This window comes from Megachile rotundata, chromosome 10 (genome assembly GCF_050947335.1).
Source record: "Megachile rotundata isolate GNS110a chromosome 10, iyMegRotu1, whole genome shotgun sequence".
Classification (NCBI taxonomy): Eukaryota; Metazoa; Arthropoda; class Insecta; order Hymenoptera; family Megachilidae; genus Megachile; species Megachile rotundata.
In genome coordinates, this window is record NC_134992.1 from 13,755,585 (window position 1) to 13,775,570 (window position 19,986).

At 42.6% G+C, this 19,986-nt stretch overlaps 2 protein-coding genes across 7 annotated transcripts in view; both read left to right on the forward strand.

Moving 5' to 3' along the window:
* Ser (protein serrate) overlaps nucleotides 1-15,142 on the forward strand; it is a 75,160-nt gene extending 60,018 nt beyond the window's left edge. Inside the window, exons 4-7 of one of the 2 annotated variants that reach the window (XM_076536089.1) lie at nucleotides 9,687-10,305; nucleotides 11,338-11,978; nucleotides 12,082-12,216; nucleotides 12,283-15,142. In XM_076536089.1, coding sequence (XP_076392204.1) covers nucleotides 9,687-10,305; nucleotides 11,338-11,978; nucleotides 12,082-12,216; nucleotides 12,283-13,796 — 2,909 coding nt within the window. In that variant the 3' untranslated portion in view covers nucleotides 13,797-15,142. Of the gene's footprint in view, nucleotides 1-9,686; nucleotides 10,306-11,337; nucleotides 11,979-12,081 lie in introns of both variants that reach the window. The other variant, XM_076536088.1, reaches the window with a different exon arrangement.
* A 1,458-nt stretch (nucleotides 15,143-16,600) lies between these two features.
* Nucleotides 16,601-19,969, forward strand: LOC100877744 (uncharacterized). Of its 5 annotated transcripts, none has more exons than XM_012289773.2 (6): nucleotides 16,601-16,984; nucleotides 17,776-18,015; nucleotides 18,145-18,561; nucleotides 18,634-19,138; nucleotides 19,206-19,619; nucleotides 19,679-19,969. In XM_012289773.2, the coding sequence occupies exons 1-6, from the start codon at nucleotides 16,949-16,951 to the stop codon at nucleotides 19,915-19,917; spliced, it is 1,851 nt and encodes a 616-aa protein (XP_012145163.1). In that variant the 5' UTR covers nucleotides 16,601-16,948; the 3' UTR covers nucleotides 19,918-19,969. The 5 variants fall into 5 exon arrangements, with proteins under 5 accessions (XP_012145163.1, XP_012145164.1, XP_076392050.1 ...); XM_012289774.2 differs by having other exon boundaries at nucleotides 16,603-17,058; XM_076535935.1 differs by having other exon boundaries at nucleotides 16,603-17,058; nucleotides 17,825-18,015.
* Nucleotides 19,970-19,986: the final 17 nt, after the last annotated feature.

Below are 19,986 nucleotides of genomic sequence, written 5' to 3' on the forward strand. Positions count from 1 at the left end.
GCTTTTGTCGTTCTCGCGATCTCGTTGCGTATGCAACGAAGCGTCTCGCAAGGTCTTCGACGATATTGCCCGCTAAACGATTCCCCGGGGCTTTTTTGCTCGCCTCCACCAACCAAGGAATAATTAATCGATCCTCGAAGCGTGAAATCTCGCGTCGCGCGAGCTCTTGCGCTCTTTCGCTCGCTTTTCTCACGGGCCGCTGACTCTGAAACTAACGAGCTACCATGAATCGATCGACTCGAATTTTTAACGCAACCAACTTAACTTCCCTTTTTTTACGAGCTTTTTTTATTTGTCTCTCATGGCAAAAAGCATATTTAATTAGTTACGGACTTCGTAATACTTCAGTGCTCTTATGGTGGGGGCTGTAACGAGTAGGCTAGTAATTAGGGGAAATTAGGGAGTTGTTACAAAGTTGTAAGGTTATAATATTCACACTGTGATTTAATTATTATGGGCGGAGGTTTCTGGGATTTTGAATTTGTATATTGATAGTTTTGTTGAAATTGAGACGCTATGTTGGATTCTTAGGTTTTTAGAATCTTATGACTCTAATTACAGCGCATTGATGTACGTTAATAATAATACATTGATGTACATTAGTAATAATACATTAATAGAATGCATTAATAATAACTGTAAATTAATATATTATAGAATTTATAAGATAATTCCGACGTTCTCAAATAACTACATTGCCAAATCGCTACGTCCACAAGTGAGTAGGTCCTCAAGTTATGTGACAATTACTACGTTTCTAAATTCCGACGTCTGCAAATACCTACATTGTCAAATGACTAGATTCTAGTATTTCTGGGTCCTCAAATATCTACGTCCTCTAGTTGCTATTTGACAAAAATTCCTATATCCCCAAACTTTCAACGTCCCCAAGTATCTACGTCCTCCAGTTGCTATATGCCGAGAAACCCTACGTGCCCAAATTTCCTACGTCCCCAAACTCCTACGTCACCAAATTCCTACGTCCCTAACTTCTTACATCCCTAAATCTCTACGTCCCCGTATTACTATTTGCCAAGAATTCTTACGTCCCTAAATTCCTACGTCCCCAAATCCCTATGTCCCCAAATTCCTACGTCCCCAAATTCCTACGTTCCCAAATTCCTACGTCCCTAACTTCTTGCATCCCTAAATCTCTACGTCCCCGTATTGCTATTTGCCAAGAATTCCTGCGCCCCCAAATCCCTACGTTCCCAAATTCCTACGTCCCCAAATTTCCTACGTCCCCAAATTCCTACGCCCCTAAATTTCATACGTCCCCAAACTCCTACGTCCCCAAATTCCTACGTCCCCAAATTCCTACGTCCCTAACTTCTTGCATCCCTAAATCTCTACGTCCCCGTATTGCTATTTGCCAAGAATTCCTGCGCCCCCAAATCCCTACGTCCCCAAATCCCTACGTCCCCAAATTCCTACGTCCCCAAATTCCTACGTCCCCAAATCCTTACGTCCCCAAATTCCTACGTCCCCAAATTCCTACGTCCCCAAATCCCTACGTCCCCAAATTCCTACGTCCCCAAATTCCTACGTCCCCAAATTCCTGCGTCCCTAACTTCTTACATCCCTAAATCTCTACGTCCCCAAATAGCTATGTGTCAAGAATTCGTACGTCCCCAAATTCCAACACCCCCCAATCCCTATATTCCCAAATTCCTAGACTCCCAAATCCTCACATCTCTACGTCCCCTAATTCTAGCGTCCCCAAACCCCCATATTCCCAAATCCCTATAATCCTAAACTCCCATATTCCCAAATTATAACGTCAAACCACTGCCCTAAATCCCACCTAACCTAACCTTAAACCTCCACATCCCCAAAATAAGAGAAGAAAGCTCTCACGAGGCTCACCAAGAAATGTCTAGAATATCATTACAATTCTCAATGTTGGACGACAGTGTTCGCTCGAACAAAAGGAATGATTCGTCCGATTGAACGCGCGAACGTCGTCGGTGCCTTTCGAAAACGATGACGATGAAGGAGGGATAAGACGTGTACATATAGCAAGACGAGTCGGATGAGCCGAACACACGGGGAGGCGGAAGTAACGATTAAGCAGCGAAGAAAGAGCTGCCATATTAGTCGGGCCAGCATTGTGTGACGGGATCTGGCGTGATGTTGCTACCTTTAGAAGATCGTACGACATGCGTCTAACGTCCGCCCATTGAGGCACGCTTCGAGATAATTCGCGTGTTTTGCTGGTGCCGCGACTTTGCGCGACGGGAAACCACGTGTAACTAGTAATCTCGATTTTTTAGCGGTTAGACCACCTTTGAAGATGCGGAAAATTTTCTCTCGTCTTACTTCTCATTATATAATGAAGTTTCACTGAAAAATTAATTCCTTTCGGTACTAAAATATGTATGGTTTATAATCGATCAGTTGATCAATGATACTTGTCATTCGATCTAGTGGAGCGTTTATAGCGATTTAAATTATGAAAAAATAATTTACCGATCATATGACCATGCAAAATTTTTGGCTTGTATCATCACGGGTTATCTAGACGTGTTACCTCGCGTTATATCACCACAGTTCGCACCACCTCTAGATACCCTCAACAGTGAAACCAGCAATCAAAAGTGAAAATAGAAAAAGTGAAAATCTTGATAGAATCAAGAAACACCCAATGTTACCAGCTTTCGTAAAGCCAACGTTCTACCACTAATACAGCACAGCAAAATTTATTAGCCGATGCTAATTTCATCCTCCTCGACTACTAGAAAAATGCGAAGAACCGTTAAAGACACCCTGCGCATAATCGAACGCTTCGTCGAATTTTATTACGTTTGATTAATAGGACACTCGGTATCGTCGCCTCCATGCGATAAATTAAAAAGAAAAACAATTACACCTTTCGCTAACTGTAAAAGCCGGAGGAATAAGCAGCTCGGTGAAGAGACAGCGCGCTTTCTATGGTTCTTGTCAGGTACATCAAAGTGTAAAAGGGGAAAGCGGCAAATCTGCTGGACATTTATTATGCGTATAAATACGCGAAGATACGTAATCGGACACCGGCTTGATCCTGGAAACGCTGAATGCTAGATTTCACCCCGAAATAGAGCGCTCAGGTTGTTGAGGACGCTTGGAAAATTGTGCTTTTGTGCGTTTTATGACATGTTTCGTTTATTTAGAAGCTGTTGGCGTACTTGATGGGAAGATAATTGTTGAAGATTATTTGAGGAGGAAGTTAGGCGGTAACTTGACTCTTTGAGGTTAGGTGAAGTTCATGTTACTTATAGTTATGTATTTTGATAAAGCTAGATTAGTTAGTTTAGTTAGTCTATTTAGTCTAGTTAGGTTAGTTAGATTAGTTAAGTTAGTTAAGTTAGTTAAGTTAGTTAAGTTGGTTAAGTTAGTTAGGTTAGGTTAGACTGGATTACGTAGGTTAGGTGGGTTAGGTAGGTTAGGTAGGTTAGGTACGTTAGGTACATTTGGTGTGTTAGATAGGTTAGATGGGTTAGTATGTTAGGTAGGTTAGGTAGGTTAGGTGGGTTAGGTAGGTTAGGTAGGTTAGGTACATTTGGTGTGTTAGATAGGTTAGATGGGTTAGGTAGGTTAGGTATGTTAGGTAGGTTAGGTGGGTTAGGTAGGTTAGGTAGGTTAGGTACATTTGGTGTGTTAGATAGGTTAGATGGGTTAGGTAGGTTAGGTGGGTTAGGTAAGTTAGGTAGGTTAGGCTAGTTAGATGTGTTAGATAGGTTGGTCTGGTTAGGTAGGTTAGGTGGGTTAGGTAGGTTAGGTGGGTTAGGTAGGTTAGGTGGGTTAGGTAGGTTAGGTGGGTTAGATAGGTTGGGTAGATTACGTAGTTTAGGGCTAGTTAGGTTAGTTAGTTTCCTTGAATCAATAAACAAATTAACACCTCTATCCGTAAATACATACTGCATATGGATAGTTCAATAATTGCGTACGATCGTTTACGTTACGCGCAATCAAGCATCGTTCATTAGCAAGGTAGAATTTTTTTCTGAAAGCCTTCGATTGATTCGAATCACTGAAAATGAGTCGGAGAAAGTAGGACGGAGCAATATTGCTGTTTTCTGCGGCATAGCAATTAGCACTCCCGGTAATATCGTGCGAAACAAAACTGTTCCAGTTTGTGGATTCGAAAGGAAAACGATGGAGTAGGGTTGATGACTTTGAAACCACTTCGAGACTCTTCGTGATAACGATACGAAAGAAATGACGGGGACGCAGCCAGTTTCCCTTGACACTGTGAACTTTAAGATTTTCTCGCTTGCGTTGTGTCGCCTCGAAAAACCACATTTCTTGCCGATGGAATCGTGGATAGTATTACCATAATTTGTATTTTAATAGATTCTGTTAGTATATTGTACTTTAGTATATCCTTTCAATTAACCATTAGCAATTTCTGTAATCTTTTATTCACTTTTATATGCATTTAAAGAGTAGTTATAATTGAAGAATGATTTTTCTAAATCTGATTAACATTATCGAATTAGAGTTTCGCTGTTAAGTTTGTTAAGTATGAAAGGACTTGGAACGTGGTGCTTGTACATATATTGATACCGACTGAAGATTCCTTCGTCATGCAAGGGTCAACATAAGTTTGAACGTCCCACAATTAGACCCGTTCCACTTTCGTCGAATACAGAAGGGAAAAAAAAGGAGTAAAGGACGAACGATCCCAATTAGGGAGCTATCGTTGGAAATCGTGTACTCGTGAGACGATGAGAGCCGGTTGCTCACTTACTAGAAGGGGAAGAACTGGCTCCGACATTTTTGTCACGCTGTGAAAGGTCAATACGAGAATTTCACTCGTGCATCGTCTTCACACGAGCTCTATGCATCTCGTGCAACACCGTTCCTCGAGAGAGGAGCCTGTTTCTGGACGCGGTGCCAACGCTCGTTTGCATTTGACCTCTTTTCTCGTTGTGGATACGCGATTCGTTAAATCCTTGTCGATGTTTTTGTATCGTGGCAAAAAACTGATTGCGCTGGTGACACAGAAATCGATATCTAGATTAGTCGACGACTTGAATAATTTTCATTTAACCGATTAATATAAGATTAATTAACCGCTTTAATTATACTTCTAGTTATAATCACTTATCGCTTCTTTATAATTCTTAGTTTGAAAAAGATGACTTTCGAAATCGATCGAGAAACAGGCGTTTATGGAACGAGGTCAAGAAGACTGGTGAATACACTGCAATACAGGATGTCTCACAATTAGTGTAACTCTTGGATGATGGGGTTCGAGATTCTGAACAACTTTTCCCTTTGCAGAAATGAGGTTTGAAGCTTCGTTTTTGAATTATTAAGGAAAAACACGGGACCAATCAGAGCGCGAGACGCGTGCGCAGGCGCAAGAGAGCTCCGCCTAGTGGCTGAACGCGCGAAAACCTCGCGTTCTGATTGGTCCTGTGTTTTTCTTTAATAATTCAAAAACGAAGCTTCAAAGCGAATTTTTGCAAAGGGAAAAGTTGTTCAGAATCTCGAACCCCATCATCCGAGAGTTACACTAGTTGTGAGACACCCTGTATTTGGAAGTTGAGGGTGTGAATATTTAACCGCTTAATCTATCCCATTTTTGCAAAGGGAAATCTTATTCAGAATCAGCTACCTTTAGGGACACTAGTTGTGAGACACCCTGTACAACGTATATGAATCGTGAAATATCGCAGCAACGGTAAGATAAGCAAAACGTTCGCTCTTTCACAGAGAGATTATCGATGCTCGAGCCGTGGCAAAGGTAAACGTTGCACGTGAAAGTCGTGAACCTTCACCTGTAATCCGATTCTTCGCGCATCTGTTCCCCGTTCACCAGATCGGGAAATAAGAAAATATAGAAGCAGCGGGTGTACGAAGATGAATTGCACCGGTTAATCCGCCAGACGTCGCTGGATTAACAACAACAAAAAGTCCCATAGACGTGTAACTGTAGACGATCCTCCGCTAGATTTATGGATACAACCGACAAAAACGGTATACCGCAACAACTGTTGTTAACTTAACTTCGATTCGAAGATACTCTCGAACAAATATTTCCTAATATTCTCTGCACGAAAATGATCATAAAGAAATGAAACCGATCGGTTTAGTTTTACTGGTAAATGTTAGGTAATTGTCCGTCAGATAAATAACCGTTTAATTGCTGATCAGATTATTTACTTCAGTTACCTCCTGTTTAATTGTCTACTTAAGAACTTCTGAATTCTTTATCGGATAATTATCCGTTTGATAATTGCTGAGTATTTACTGAGTAATTATCTGCTTAATAATTACCTGCTGGGTAATTGTCTTATCGATAATTATCTGCTGTGAACTAATGGGTGATTGTTCTTCGGATAATTATCCGTTTAATAATAACCTACTGGGTCTTATGGATAATTGTCTGCTTTTACCTGATGGATAATTATCGAATATTACTGGATAATTGTCTGCTCAATAATTACCTGCTAAATAATCGTCTGACGGGTATCTGATTAATAATTGTCTGCTAAGTAACTGTCTGTTGGATAATTGTGTGACTGGTAGCCTATCCATCTCTACTGCATAATATTCCACATCTGTTTGATACTTCCGCTCGATATTTGTCGTCTCGATAATTACTTGCTAAATAATTGTCTAATAAGTGTCTGCTTAATGTCTGCTACGAAACTATTGAATAATTGTGTGCTTGGTAGCCTATCATTGTCTACTGCATAATACTCCATATCTTAATACTTCCACTCGATATTTGTCCGCTCGATATTTGTCGTCTCGATAATTACTTGCTAAATAATCGTCTAATAAGTGTCTGTTTAATGTCTGCTACGAAACTATTGAATAATTGTGTGCTTGGTAGCCTATCATTGTCTACTGCATAATACTCCATGTCTTAATACTTCCACTCGATATTTGTCCGCTCGATACTTGTCGTCTCGATAATCACTTGCTAAATAATCGTCTAATAAGTGTCTGCTTAATGTCTGCTACGAAACTATTAAATAATTGTGTGCTTGGTAGCCTATCATTGTCTACTGCATAATACTCCATGTCTTAATACTTCCACTCGATATTTGCCCGCTCGATACTTGTCCGCCCGATAACTACTTGCTACATAATTGCCCGTAATAATCACTATTACATTTTAATCACAAAATTCAACAAGTTTTACCTACTAACGCATACTTGTATACACAGGTAAAGTCTTTAATGATTAATGATTCTGCTTTCTCGTTCGCGCGGACAACGTTTATGGATATTTATGCGATTGCAGCCTGTCTCTAGACTCGCTTCGTAACGATGCATCCAGCTCCCTCTTGCTATTCGATACACGTCAGCTCGAGGTTGATCAGGCTGATCGGCCTCTCCGGTTTCCGATTCTGTGTTGCACGACGATGGGAACCGAGATTTCCCTCGCGGCTAACTCGCGCCGCGGCAATCACCGTGCAGAAGCGACGAGTGTGCTCGATCAGCGTGGTTAGATGAACTCACCGGCAAACTAGAGCCCCGACATTTTTTTCACTCGTCGAAGATGCAACAGGTGTTCAGAAGCTAGGGAGAACCCACGCTGTACTGATTGGAAATAACGATGCGTACTCGTTTAGCTGGTGTTTGGAATCATCTAGCATCCATCATTCTTTGTTTATGGCTATCGCTGGGATTATGGGTCCACTATGGATCTTTATTGAAACGATATACAGTATCTACTTTTCTACAGATGTGAATAATTGTTTGCTCGTGCGGAAGGGAATACGTTTTCCGCATTAACGAATCAGATTTTTGTAGCTCGTGACGGGCGAACTATAGTTAATACACGGTTATCCTAGCAAGCGATCCTGGTTGTTCGAGCGGCTTAGCTAACGGTAAAGAGTCGGTACGTCGGTTTAAAAGTTTGAGGGGTACACGCGTGTCGTTGCGGCATGATTTTTCGTTTCACGGTCAGAAGGATAATCCTTCTCTCTGTCACTTCTCATCCGTCTTTCTGTCCCCTCGGCTAATTGAGTTGCTCGGCCCCGGTCAGGGATCTCCGTCACGTTTCTTTTTCTCCACGCTGTCTCTCCTCTTTTCGAAAGTGTCGTTTCCAGAGATACGGTGCCTTCAAATTGGGTTTCGTCATCCCGCCACCTGTAAAAGAGAACACTCGTACCTGTTGCTCCGCCTCCGGTACCTTCTTCCACGAGATATATGAAACGTCCGTGATCGTATAATCCGGCCGCGGAAAATAATCCGACGCTTATACTTTCGGTGCCCGTGGGCGGATTAATTGTTTGTGTTTTAACTTCCATTCACGGATGCCTTTTGTGCCGCGCCACGCCGAGCCGCGCCGGTTATTGTTCGTCGCGGGAAGATTATTCCTTTGGAAAGTCGTTTGAGTTATGACCGAAGATGGCTCTTCTTCTTTCTGCGCGTTTGGGACTCGACGGCACTCCGATAAAACGCGAGGAACGTTCATGACCGCCATTTTAACCGGGAATTTCGCGGACACTCTTTTACTGTTCTATTACTTAAAATTAAAGACTGCTACTACTTAACCTGAGCATTTTATCACCTTCTCACACAGGATGCAATTTTTCAAAATTGTACATACGAAGTTTCAAGTGTGGACTCAACGTGGGCCCAATACAGATAAAACACGAGCAACGTTCATTGCCGGACCGCCATTTTAAGCGGGAATTTCGCGGACACTCTTTTACTGTTCTATTACTTAAAATTAAAGACTGCTACTACTTAACCTGAGCATTTTAGCACCTTCTCACACAGGATGCAATTTTTCAAAATACATATGAAGTTTCGAATGTTAACAATATTAACCCTTGCCATATGATTCATTTGTCAGATGCGTCAAAACTAAGTATTCATAGCTATAATGTTTCTTGCACTATGACTTATTTGCGCCAGCCAGAACTGACTAATTACAGCTGCAATATTAAAACAGACAAAAAAGTTTGAAATGTTATGTCAATATGTTATTATGCAATCGTTGACTATGCAAATTATTGGACTTGAACTCCAAATTGAAGCGTATTAAAAATTCGAGTAAAATTGATCACGGCCGAAGTACGAGTGCGTCACGAGTCAGACTCGTTGAAATAGTTAAAAGTGTTAAACAAACAATAAAAAAGGAAATGTGAATATTTTATATTCAGCGATCTTTGATAATGCAAATTATAGTTGGACTTAAATTTGAAGTTGAGGAGTATTCAAAATTTGAATAAGATTTGTTATATTTGAGCTGTAAGTGCGTCATGAGTCAGACTCGTTAAAATAGTGCAAAGTGTTAAACAAACAATAAAAAATGAAATGTGAATATTTTATATTCAGCGATCTTTGATAATGCAAATTATAGTTGGACTTAAATTTGAAGTTGAGGAATATTCAAAATTTGAGTAAGATTTGTTGCATTTGAGCTGTGAGTGCGTCATGAGTCAGACTCGTTAAAATAGTTCAAAGTGTTAAACAAACAATAAAAAATGAAATGTGAATATTTTATATTCAGCGATCTTTGATAATGCAAATTATAGTTGGGCTTAAATTTGAAGTTGAGGATTATTCAAAATTTGTTATATTTGAGCAGTGAGTGCGTCACGAGTCAGACTCGTCAAAGTCCAGCAAGAAGTTAATTCTCGACCCAAGTTCTCAAGTCTATGAATTTATTAGATGTACCACATACTATCTACTATGAATCTACGTTAAACTAATAATCTTGACAAATGTTACAGCGGTCTGCAAGGAAGGTTGCCACCCCGTGCACGGTCACTGCAACGTGAGCGGCGAGTGCAAGTGTCGACACGGCTGGCGGGGTGAGCTCTGCGACCAGTGCACTCCCTACCCCGGCTGCAAGCACGGTTACTGCAACGGTTCCAGTTGGCAGTGCATCTGCGACACGAATTGGGGCGGAATCCTCTGCGACCAGGATCTGAACTACTGCGGTACTCACGAGCCCTGTCAGAACGGGGGTACCTGCGAGAACACAGCCCCGGATCAGTACAAGTGCACCTGTCCCGAGGGATTCTCGGGACCGACCTGTGAGAAGGTCGACAACCCATGTGCCTCCAACCCCTGCGCCAACGGGGCGACCTGCAGGGAACTCGGGGAGAGCGCTCATTGCGAGTGCGCTGCCGGTTTCACTGGATTATACTGCGCGACCGACATCGACGAGTGCGCCTCGCAACCCTGCCAAAATGGCGGCACTTGCATTGACGGCAAGAACGAGTTCGTGTGCAATTGCCCGCCGGCTTGGCAGGGCGTACTCTGCCAGTTCGATGTGGACGAGTGTGCGCTTAAGGAGTCGCCCTGCAAGAACTCGGTCACCTGCGTTAACCTCGCTGGCGATTACAGGTGAGTTGTCTTTTAATCTGTTAGCTTATGGATATTCATATGTTGTCATACTTCCATGTCACATACTTGGTCCAACTTAGAGGTAGCCCTAGGAAATTTGAGGGAAATCTGTTAGCTCATAGGTGCTCATTGTTGTCATACTCCATATCATCAGATATAGTTGGTCCAACTTAGAGGTAGCCCTAGGAACTTTAAGGGAAATCTGTTAGCTCATAGGTGCTCATTGTTGTCATACTCCATATCATCAGATGTAGTTAGTCCAACTTAGAGGTAGCTCTAGGAAATTTGAGGGAAATCTGTTAGCTCATAGGTGCTCATTGTTGTCATACTCCCATATCATCAGATATAGTTGATCCAACTTAGAGGTAGCCCTAGGAACTTTAAGGGAAATCTGTTAGCTCATAGGTGCTCATTATAGTCATACTCCATATCATCAGATATACTTGGTCCAACTTAGAGGTAGTCCTAGGAAATTTGAGGGAAATCTGTTAGCTCATAGATGCTCATTGTTGTCATACTCCATATCATCAGATGTAGTTGGTCCAACTTAGAGGTAGCCCTAGGAACTTTAAGGGAAATCTGTTAGCTCATAGATGCTCATTGTTGTCATACTCCATATCATCAGATATAGTTGGTCCAACTTAGAGGTAGCCCTAGGAACTTTAAGGGAAATCTGTTAGCTCATAGGTGCTCATTGTTGTCATACTCCATATCATCAGATGTAGTTAGTCCAACTTAGAGGCAGCCCTATAAACTTTAAAGAATGTGAACCTCCTTCTTTTGCATTCTATTGTCAATATATTGTCATACTTTGTGGACATGTGATTCTTATGACTTGTCAAAGATCTGCCTGAAATTATATCTTGCTTTTGTATATAACCTAACCAGCTTAAACTTATCTTTCTTTAAACACATCTCAACTAAGTACCAGGCTTTACAAATACCAGGCTTTGCAAATACCAGGCTTGGCAAATACCATGTAACTTCGTAACTAAATACCATGTAACTTATCAACAAAATACTTTGTTGCAGATGTCGTTGCAGAAGCGGCTTCACAGGCAAGAACTGCACAAAGAACATCGACGACTGCGTAGGCCAATGTCAGCACGGTGCCCTGTGCATCGACCTGGTGAACGACTACCACTGCAGCTGCACCGCGGGTTATTCGGGCAAAGATTGCGACGTGGACATCGACGAATGCGCCTCGAAGCCCTGTCAGAACGGCGGCGACTGCCGGGACCTGGTGAACGCTTACGAGTGCGTCTGCCCGGTCGGCTTCACGGGTTATCAGTGCGAGATCGACAGGGATCACTGCAGCCCGAACCCCTGCAGGAACTCCGCGCCTTGCTTCAACACCCAGACCGACTACTATTGTCACTGTCCTGAACAATGGCAGGGGAAGAATTGTTCCGAGCCGGCCTCTCATAACCCGCAGCTCGGCGTCATGGACGAGGAAGCCGGCTGCGGCAGCGAGGGCACGCCCTGCGGGGGCAGGGGCAAGTGCAGCGGCGGCAGATGTATCTGCGATCCTGGCTATACGGGGATGCATTGTCACGAGAACATCAACGACTGTCGGGGCAATCCTTGTTTGAACGGTGGGACGTGCGTTGATTTAGTCAACTCGTTCCAGTGTATCTGCAGGGAGGGATGGACCGGGGATTTGTGCGATCAAGGTAAGTTTTGGCCGAATTTGATCTTCTGATCATATCTTTGGTCTCGTTACTTTTGATCTAAAGAAGTTCGTAGCGAGAGATAAAATTGTTGACCGTCTTTCAGACGTGGACGAGTGCACCAACTCACCCTGTCGCAACAACGGCACCTGCGTGGACGGCGTGGCCGATTTCACCTGCATCTGTCGGGGCGGTTGGAAGGGCAAAACGTGTACCCTCCGAGCGGGTCATTGCGAACCAGGTACCTGTCGTCACGGAGGAACCTGTCAAGATCGTGGCGACGGATTCACATGTCACTGTCCTCCAGGTTGGGAGGGCGCCGCCTGCCACATAGCGTCACCGGCGTGCGCGAGCAATCCTTGCGAGAACGGGGCGACCTGCGTGAACACCGCTGACGGGAACTACAGGTGCGTCTGCCGAGAGGGCTTCGAGGGGCCGAACTGTCGTCGGGACGTCGACGACTGCCAACCCTTACCTTGTCTGAACGGCGGCAAGTGCGTCGACGGAATCAACTGGTTCAGATGCGAGTGCGCGCCAGGCTTCACGGGGCCGGACTGTCGTATAAACGTGAACGAGTGCGCCAGTGACCCGTGCACGGGTGGTTCCACCTGCGTGGACGGCATCGCGAGCTACTCCTGCGTCTGTCCGCCCGGGAGGACCGGGACCCGCTGCGAGATCCGCACCGCCGGAGGACCTGGATGCATGGTGGCGAGCTGGGACGACGACTGCAATATCTGCGAGTGCCGCAACGGCAAGAACCAATGCAGCAACATCTGGTGCGGACCCGGTAACTGCCTGAACGGAACATCGTGCCTGGCTCACGAGGTCTGCGTGCCTAGCCCCAGCGAGAGCTGTCTGGCACCACCCTGTCCAGCCTGGGGCGAGTGTCGACCCGTGGAGACCGGCAGAAGAGTAGGACCACCCGCTCTGCCTGCACCTCCGTCCTGTTGGCCAGGACAGGCCACTCCCGGACCAACCTGCTCCAGACTCACCATCCTCCTGAGGAGAGACACCCTAGCAGCAGGCACGTCCGTGGAGAACCTCTGCAGACGCCTCAGGAAGCTCCTGGCCGATCCAAGAAGACCGCAGTCGATCGTGTTACTCTGCGATCTGAAACCCGGAGACAACGACACGGTGGAGGTGACCATCTTCTCCGAAGCCGCCGCGGACGCCGCCAGGGACCTGGGCGAGGCCCTCAGTCGACCTCTGGGCAGACCACTCGCTCTGGCCTCCGTGCTGGAGGTCAAAGTGGAGACGGCCCTGCTCAGCGAACCCAGCTCGGTGAACGCCGGCAGCGCCGGTAGTTACGTAGCTGTTTTGGGCGGAGCTCTAGCGACCATTTTGGTGCTGGCTCTGTTCGGTGGTCTGTGGTACCTGCGATCGGTCAGACAGCGATCCAGCCTGACCGCAACGACCAGCAGCGAGACCTCGTTACACAGACACCGCAGCGACCTGGACGAGAAATCCAACAACCTTCAGAACGAGGAGAACCTGAGGAGGTACGCGAATCCACTGAAAGATCAGGACCAAGGTGAACCGAGGGTCTCCGTCGTGAGACCCCTGTCCGGCACATCGCTGGGTCCTCTCAGCACGACGGAGGAGAGCTTGGAGATGGTCTCCGAAGAAGGTAGACATCGTCTACCGCCGCTCTACAAGCCCCCCAGTGCAGAGGCCAGGAACAACACTGCCAGTTTCAGCTACGAGGAGGGACCGCATAAACCCTACAGCAAGCCCAGACTACAGGAGCCGACGTACTCTCATCAGCAGCCCGGCACGAGCCAGACGTCTGGTCCGCATCAGGTTCTCACGGTGCACGTGTAACTCTCTTCAGCAACGACCGGAACAACGAAGAACTAGCATCGAAGATAACGAAGACATCGAAGAAGAGGTCTTGTGGTGATTAATCTCGTGGTGACGTATTAACGGAGACTCTGCGTGAAGGTGACCTTGATATTCTTTTCTCGTGGAGTCGCCTCGAGCAGGGTTGCAGAGAAGTTGATTGGTAATTACGATTGGAGGAAATTCCCTGCGGCCCTTCTGCAGATCGGCACTTCACGAGACGCGACAATAATTAAATAACGAGTTGTTTAATTGTACATATGTACATAGCCCGTACTTATTAATTTCGCTAAGCCTGTATCCACCTCTGAACGCCGTCGTTCGGCTCTCTTAAGCTCTAAGGTTATCGACGTTGTATCCGCGTTAGTGGTAATCGTGCTCCCAGATGTCGGGAGCACCGTAGCACGTAGGCGAACCTAATATCGAGCGTTCCGTTAGGACGATAATTATTGTGATACTCATAGAAAGGGAGGAGTACTCCCCGAGTGAAGTTCGGGTAGCCCTTGGGAATCTTAATTCGGCCCTGACCTCGCAGCCATTGTAGTGCCGAAGCTTGCGTTTTGTCGAGAGTCGGAAATTTCCTCGTGACCGGGATGGTCCCTCGGAGAGAGCGGACGGCGCCATTTTGCGATCCGTAAGCGATTGTCAAGCTTAACGACATAAATAGCTACGATGTAAATAGACCCACGGTAAATAGATCCAATCACCCCCTTCCTTTCATTTTTTTCCCTCGCCAGTATTTCCTTTCCTCAACCCCCCCTTTTAGATGTGCAATTTTATTTTTCTTTTCTCTTTTAGAACCAGTCTTTAACAAGATGGACGTAAGCTCGTATTAAGTTGTACGTAATCTGTAACGGAATGAAGTTTCTTTACATTTTTTATTAAAGATAGTTTATTTTATAAAGAAATCTATATTATTATACGAAATATATAGAAGCGATGAGAAAAACAAAAAATATATATATATGAATATATATATATATACATATTATTTTATTTTATATTATATTATATTATTTTTTATTTGATTGCCTTTGTATTCGTTGTTGAGAGATCACGGACAATAGTTCCAGGCTATAAGATGTTCGTTTGCTATAAATTTTGTAAAACCGCTAATGTCCTTGGTCCCTGATTAATAGGTAGCTAATGTAATACACGCGTTGTGATCAGCCCCCCGTGTCAGATAACGAAGGAAGCTCGAATGAGTGTGTGTAAATAATATTAAGCTCCCTTCCGACCCCCGCACTTTATCGCCTAGGGTTTCCGGCGACAACGATCATGATGATAACGATGATGAACGTGTTTTAATAAAAAGTACAACCCTTTCATGTCGGTGTCTTTATTGCACCCAGTCTGCGTTTTTACATTTTTTCTACTTTTTTCAATATGGAGAAATTCTTTGAATAGTTTTATATTGGCATAGAAATTACTTTTCTCGTGCATCAGATTTATGTGGGTCAATAATTTTTTTTAATTCAAGTTTGTAGTCTTATGTAAAGATTCGCAAAGAGTTCAAGAAGAAGATTAATGTAAAGTATTTAATATAAACAAATTTTAAATACTTTGAAAGAATTTAAAATAATATATGAGCGCATTTTTAGAGAAGTGTAACTAGCGTCACCTAGCGGTGAACGGAGATACTACTCCACTGATGAGATATCGGGCCTTCTCGCGCATGCGCGGCAATTTTAAACTCAGTAAAGTACAAGCTTTAATAAAATATCTTAATTACCCTCCATTGTTTTTCAAAAGTTCTATTATTAGATTATATAGGTATGCAATGCAACAATATTTGTTTAAGATAAGGAAAATAGTTGAAACTTGACAGTATTTGACTGGTGTCTTCCCGCCAACAAGATTACGCCATGCGCGCAGATTACGCTGCAGTTCCCGCGCATGCGCAGAACAACCCTGTCAATATCACTGTACTAGTCGATTAGAAAGTTACGTTTTTCTACAAATATAGTGTTTTGTATGCATTTCTGAGACAAATATAACGTTCTACGACTTAAATAATACATAATTAATTCAACAATATTTGCATAAGTGCGTTAAAAACGAAAATTGCAAAAAGTGCATTTTATGGACATCAGAATTGCCATCCATCTAGCGGTGAACCCCGGAACTAATCGGACTAAATTAAAACAGTGTATCACAAGAAATATTAACTTGTTGAACAACGATATACTTTAAATAGCATTTTTAAATTGACTCTCCAGTGATTTTCAAGCGTTAATGAATCGAAAAAATTAATTGCATTCGAAAGTTCGTCACATATTTTTAAAAAGAATTCGTTACGCCATCTGGCGGTGACAGACAGTAACTAAATTAAGGAGTCACTCGTTACCGACTGAGTTTTCGACGACAAGCTTGAGCACTTCACTGCTAGATGGCGTCAAAAAGGCGGGAATTTTAAAAACAGTATATTCAGTTACTATTTCAAAGTACTTATTTTAAAATTATATTTAAGTAAAAATTAAATATACAAAAATGCTGATCTACAAACTTATTGCTTGTTTGTTTAAACACTAACGGAATACTAATCATTCTTAACTCATAATACTGATAAAATATTTATATGAACATCTCAAATTTTAAATTTCAAATCTACCGTTACTTTACAACAATTATATCATCAAACTACATCAAATTTTCCACGTGTCAAAATTATACAGTTTAACAAAAATATTAAAGGCGCCTCATAAATCATTATAAACTGTTTTAGTTAAATTTATGCATCAATATCAATATTTTCAGAGAACCAAAAACTCACCGATCGCCTTGTAAGAATATGGACCCCATCTTGCAAGTTCTTGCCCGTTGCCTGCAAACCAGCCAAGAATTTCAATAGATCGTTTCATTGGGGATAATACAGTGTTCATTAACATCGAAAGCGCGTCTGAGATTAACAAAGACCCTGTGTGCGAGCAATTTCGTGACCGAGACAAGCACCGGTGGCCATCGGGCGATCTTGACCACGACACACGAGCCGCGTACACCCGCGTGACCGTTAAATGAACGATCTGCCGAAATTACAATACAATGGCCCAGAAGAACCACTTGACGAATACCCGGTAAATGAGTCAGCCAACGGTGGCCGAATAAGGCCCGTGTGAACCGCGTCTTCGGGAGCCATGATGCAAGTAGGGCATTCTGGGAAGACATTAACGGTGATTTCAAATTTGGAAATTTGGGATTTGGAGAGTTTGGAAATTTGGATATTTGGGATTTGAGGAGTTTGGAGGTGAGGAGATTTGGGGATTTGGGAATTTGGGGATGTGGGGATTTCAAGGTTAGGAAATACGAAAATTTTTGGTTTGGAGACTTAGGGATTTTGAAATTTAGAAATTTGGGGATTTGGGAATTTGGGAATTTGAGAGTTTAGGGATGTGGAGATTTGGCGATTTGGAAATTTGGGAATTTGGGAATTTGGGAATTTGGAAATTTGGAAATTTGGAAATTTGGAAATTTGGAAATTGGGAAATTCAGAGATTTGGAAATTTAGAAATTTGGGAATTTGGGAATTTGGGAATTTGGAAATTTGAAAATTTGAAAATTCCAAAATTCCAAAATCCCAAAATTCCGAAATTCCGAAATTTGTAAATTTGTAAATTTGTAAATTTGAAAATTTAAAAATCCGAAATTCCAAAATTTGGAAATTTGAAAATTTAAAAATCCGAAATTCCAAAATTTGGAAATTTGAAAATTTAAAAATCCGAAATTCCTTCACACACCTAAAGTTTGCTCCTACAGCCTCCAAACTGAAGTAAGCTACTTACCTTGTCTCCTTGCAATTTAAACTTTAAACTATTTACAGAACTAATTTACCTACGTAGAAATTTAGCATTATTCTTGCTCCTACTAGAGACTCTCCCAAAAATGGAACCTTACGGAGAATACGAAGTAACGCTACAATTTCTTCTTGATTTTTTCCTTAACAACCAAATAATTCGCATTTCAGACGGACGTCGAAGACGATTATTTAACTAAATTATCGGATTATTACTCAGACTATGGTGAATACGAGGAAGGAATTCCAGAAGATGACGAAGAAGAAGAGGAGGAGGAAGAAGAAGCTGAAGACGAAGTGGAAGAAGTAGATATATACGCTGATTTAATGGCACAATTCGAGGAGCGAAGAACCGATAGACTGACGGTTGCAGCCGAAGCGAAGAAGGAATTTTTACGGGAATTGATTGGTGTAATTCTATTTTGGTAACCGTATTTCGGTAATCGTAGTTTGGTATCTAGTTTCGGTAACCATAGCTCGATTAAAGAACTCTCGTACTCGTTAATTAAATTGATAAATAATCGTACATAAAATTTGCAGATAAGAAGAGAAAAAGATGTCTCGAGATCAACACTGATCACCCCTGAAGAAGTTTCTTCAGTTTCCTCGAAATTGTCCACCGAAAGTTCTACCCATCCTTGCCTCAAGGATATCGACATCAGTGACTCTCAATTGAAATTGCACAATCTGTATACAAAATTCCCGATACCCGACGATCCCGGCTTGGTACCAGCCTTTTGGACCACTCAAGAGTATCAGGCAATTTATCCAGAAGATGGTGTACAAAAGTTTGAAGATCTCATTAAAATGTCGGGCATCCGACCTATACGATCGTTGAAAACCATGTTTATGTCTGATAAGATCAGCTTACAGTACTATGGTGTGAACTCTCGCATTATAAGACCTCTCTGCGAGGCTCTCATGAAAAATCATTCAGTGGAAACTGTTGATCTTACGGTAACCTCATTTGGATTCTTTTAAAAGCCCGTTAATACTTTAAGAACAAATCTGTTTAATTACATCTTGAAGGGTAACTGGCTATCAGAGGACGCCTGCTATCACCTGAATGACTTGCTGAGGACAAATAATGTAATAACTACTCTACTGTTAGCCGGATGTCAAATCGGGCCAAAAGGTGCAGCGAAGCTTTACGATGGACTCACGAGGAACGTAACCTTAACGACACTAGATCTTTCCAATTGCAACATTGGAAGCGAGGGGCTCGATCACATTGCAAGTGCTATGAGCAACAACGAGAGTATTCACAACCTCTCTTTGAACAACAATCATCTCGACGAATCTTGTGCAGACACGTTACAGAAGTTGCTCTCTTCGTACATGCTGCAATATTTAGATCTCTCGTGGAATTCCTTATACACTGCAGACACCTGGAGGAAGATGTGCAGAGCACTAGAGAGTAACGAAGCCCTGGTGGATCTTGACTTATCCTGGAACGCGTTAGGCAAAGAATGCGTGCCGCATCTGCGTCGATTATTGCAACGTTCGCTTGCACTGAAAAAATTAGATTTAAGTGGTAATATGTTTTTCTAAAAATGACTTTTAACATTTATGTAACTACAGTTGACAGATTTTATTTCTAGGGAATCGATTCTATAATGAGGATATAGACCTCATAGCAAGAAGTTTGTCAAGAAACGATGTGTTAGAAGAAATATATTTTGGGGACAACCCTTTCAAAGCGGAGGGTGCATTGGCTCTTGTCAAAGCACTCACCCCAGACAAAGCTCCGGAGAGTCAACTACAAGTTTTAGACCTTACAAACATTTGGGCAAACAAAGATATATTACCGGATCTTCAGGCAATCAAAGATAGCAAACCGTGGCTTCAAATCAAACTTGGAGGAATATTTAGCAATTACAAAGTAGAAGGCCCAGATGTGAAAGCGATACTTTTGAAGAGGGCAAACTTTGAAGCAATGAAACCCAAAAATAAACGACGTCGCAGGAATTTTGGCCACTTCGTGCTATCACTTGAGGATAATGTTATTTCGAGAGGTACCTAAAAGTAACATATATATATATGTCTTAAATTCATATTGTTTTAAACTGTATAGGAAAGTTTGTGGAGTTAGTCAAGGACTTCAAACTAAAGTTATCGCAATCTCTTATCCGTGAATTAATGGGCGCATTCGCTGCTACAAGACATTCTGTTGATCAAGGATTATTGAAATCAACTTATATGAAACATTTTCCGGATACCAAACTGCCACCGGAAAAACCTGCCAAGAAGAAAAAAGCAACTAGTCCGAAAAAAGAAGCGAGGACAAAAGTGAAGAAGAAAACGAAAAAATAGAAAACTGAAGTATTATATTAACAAATATTAAAAAAATACATGCTAAATTTTATTTTATTGTTATAATTC

Bases quoted from the DNA above. Each gene is read 5' to 3' on its own strand.
- LOC100877744 (XM_012289773.2), top strand. From the start codon at position 16,949: ATGATGCAAGTAGGGCATTCTGGGAAGACATTAACG. The intron at 19,139-19,205 runs GTAATATGTTTT...TTTTATTTCTAG, and splicing joins GAAAAAATTAGATTTAAGTG to GGAATCGATTCTATAATGAG. The intron at 19,620-19,678 runs GTACCTAAAAGT...TAAACTGTATAG, and splicing joins GGATAATGTTATTTCGAGAG to GAAAGTTTGTGGAGTTAGTC.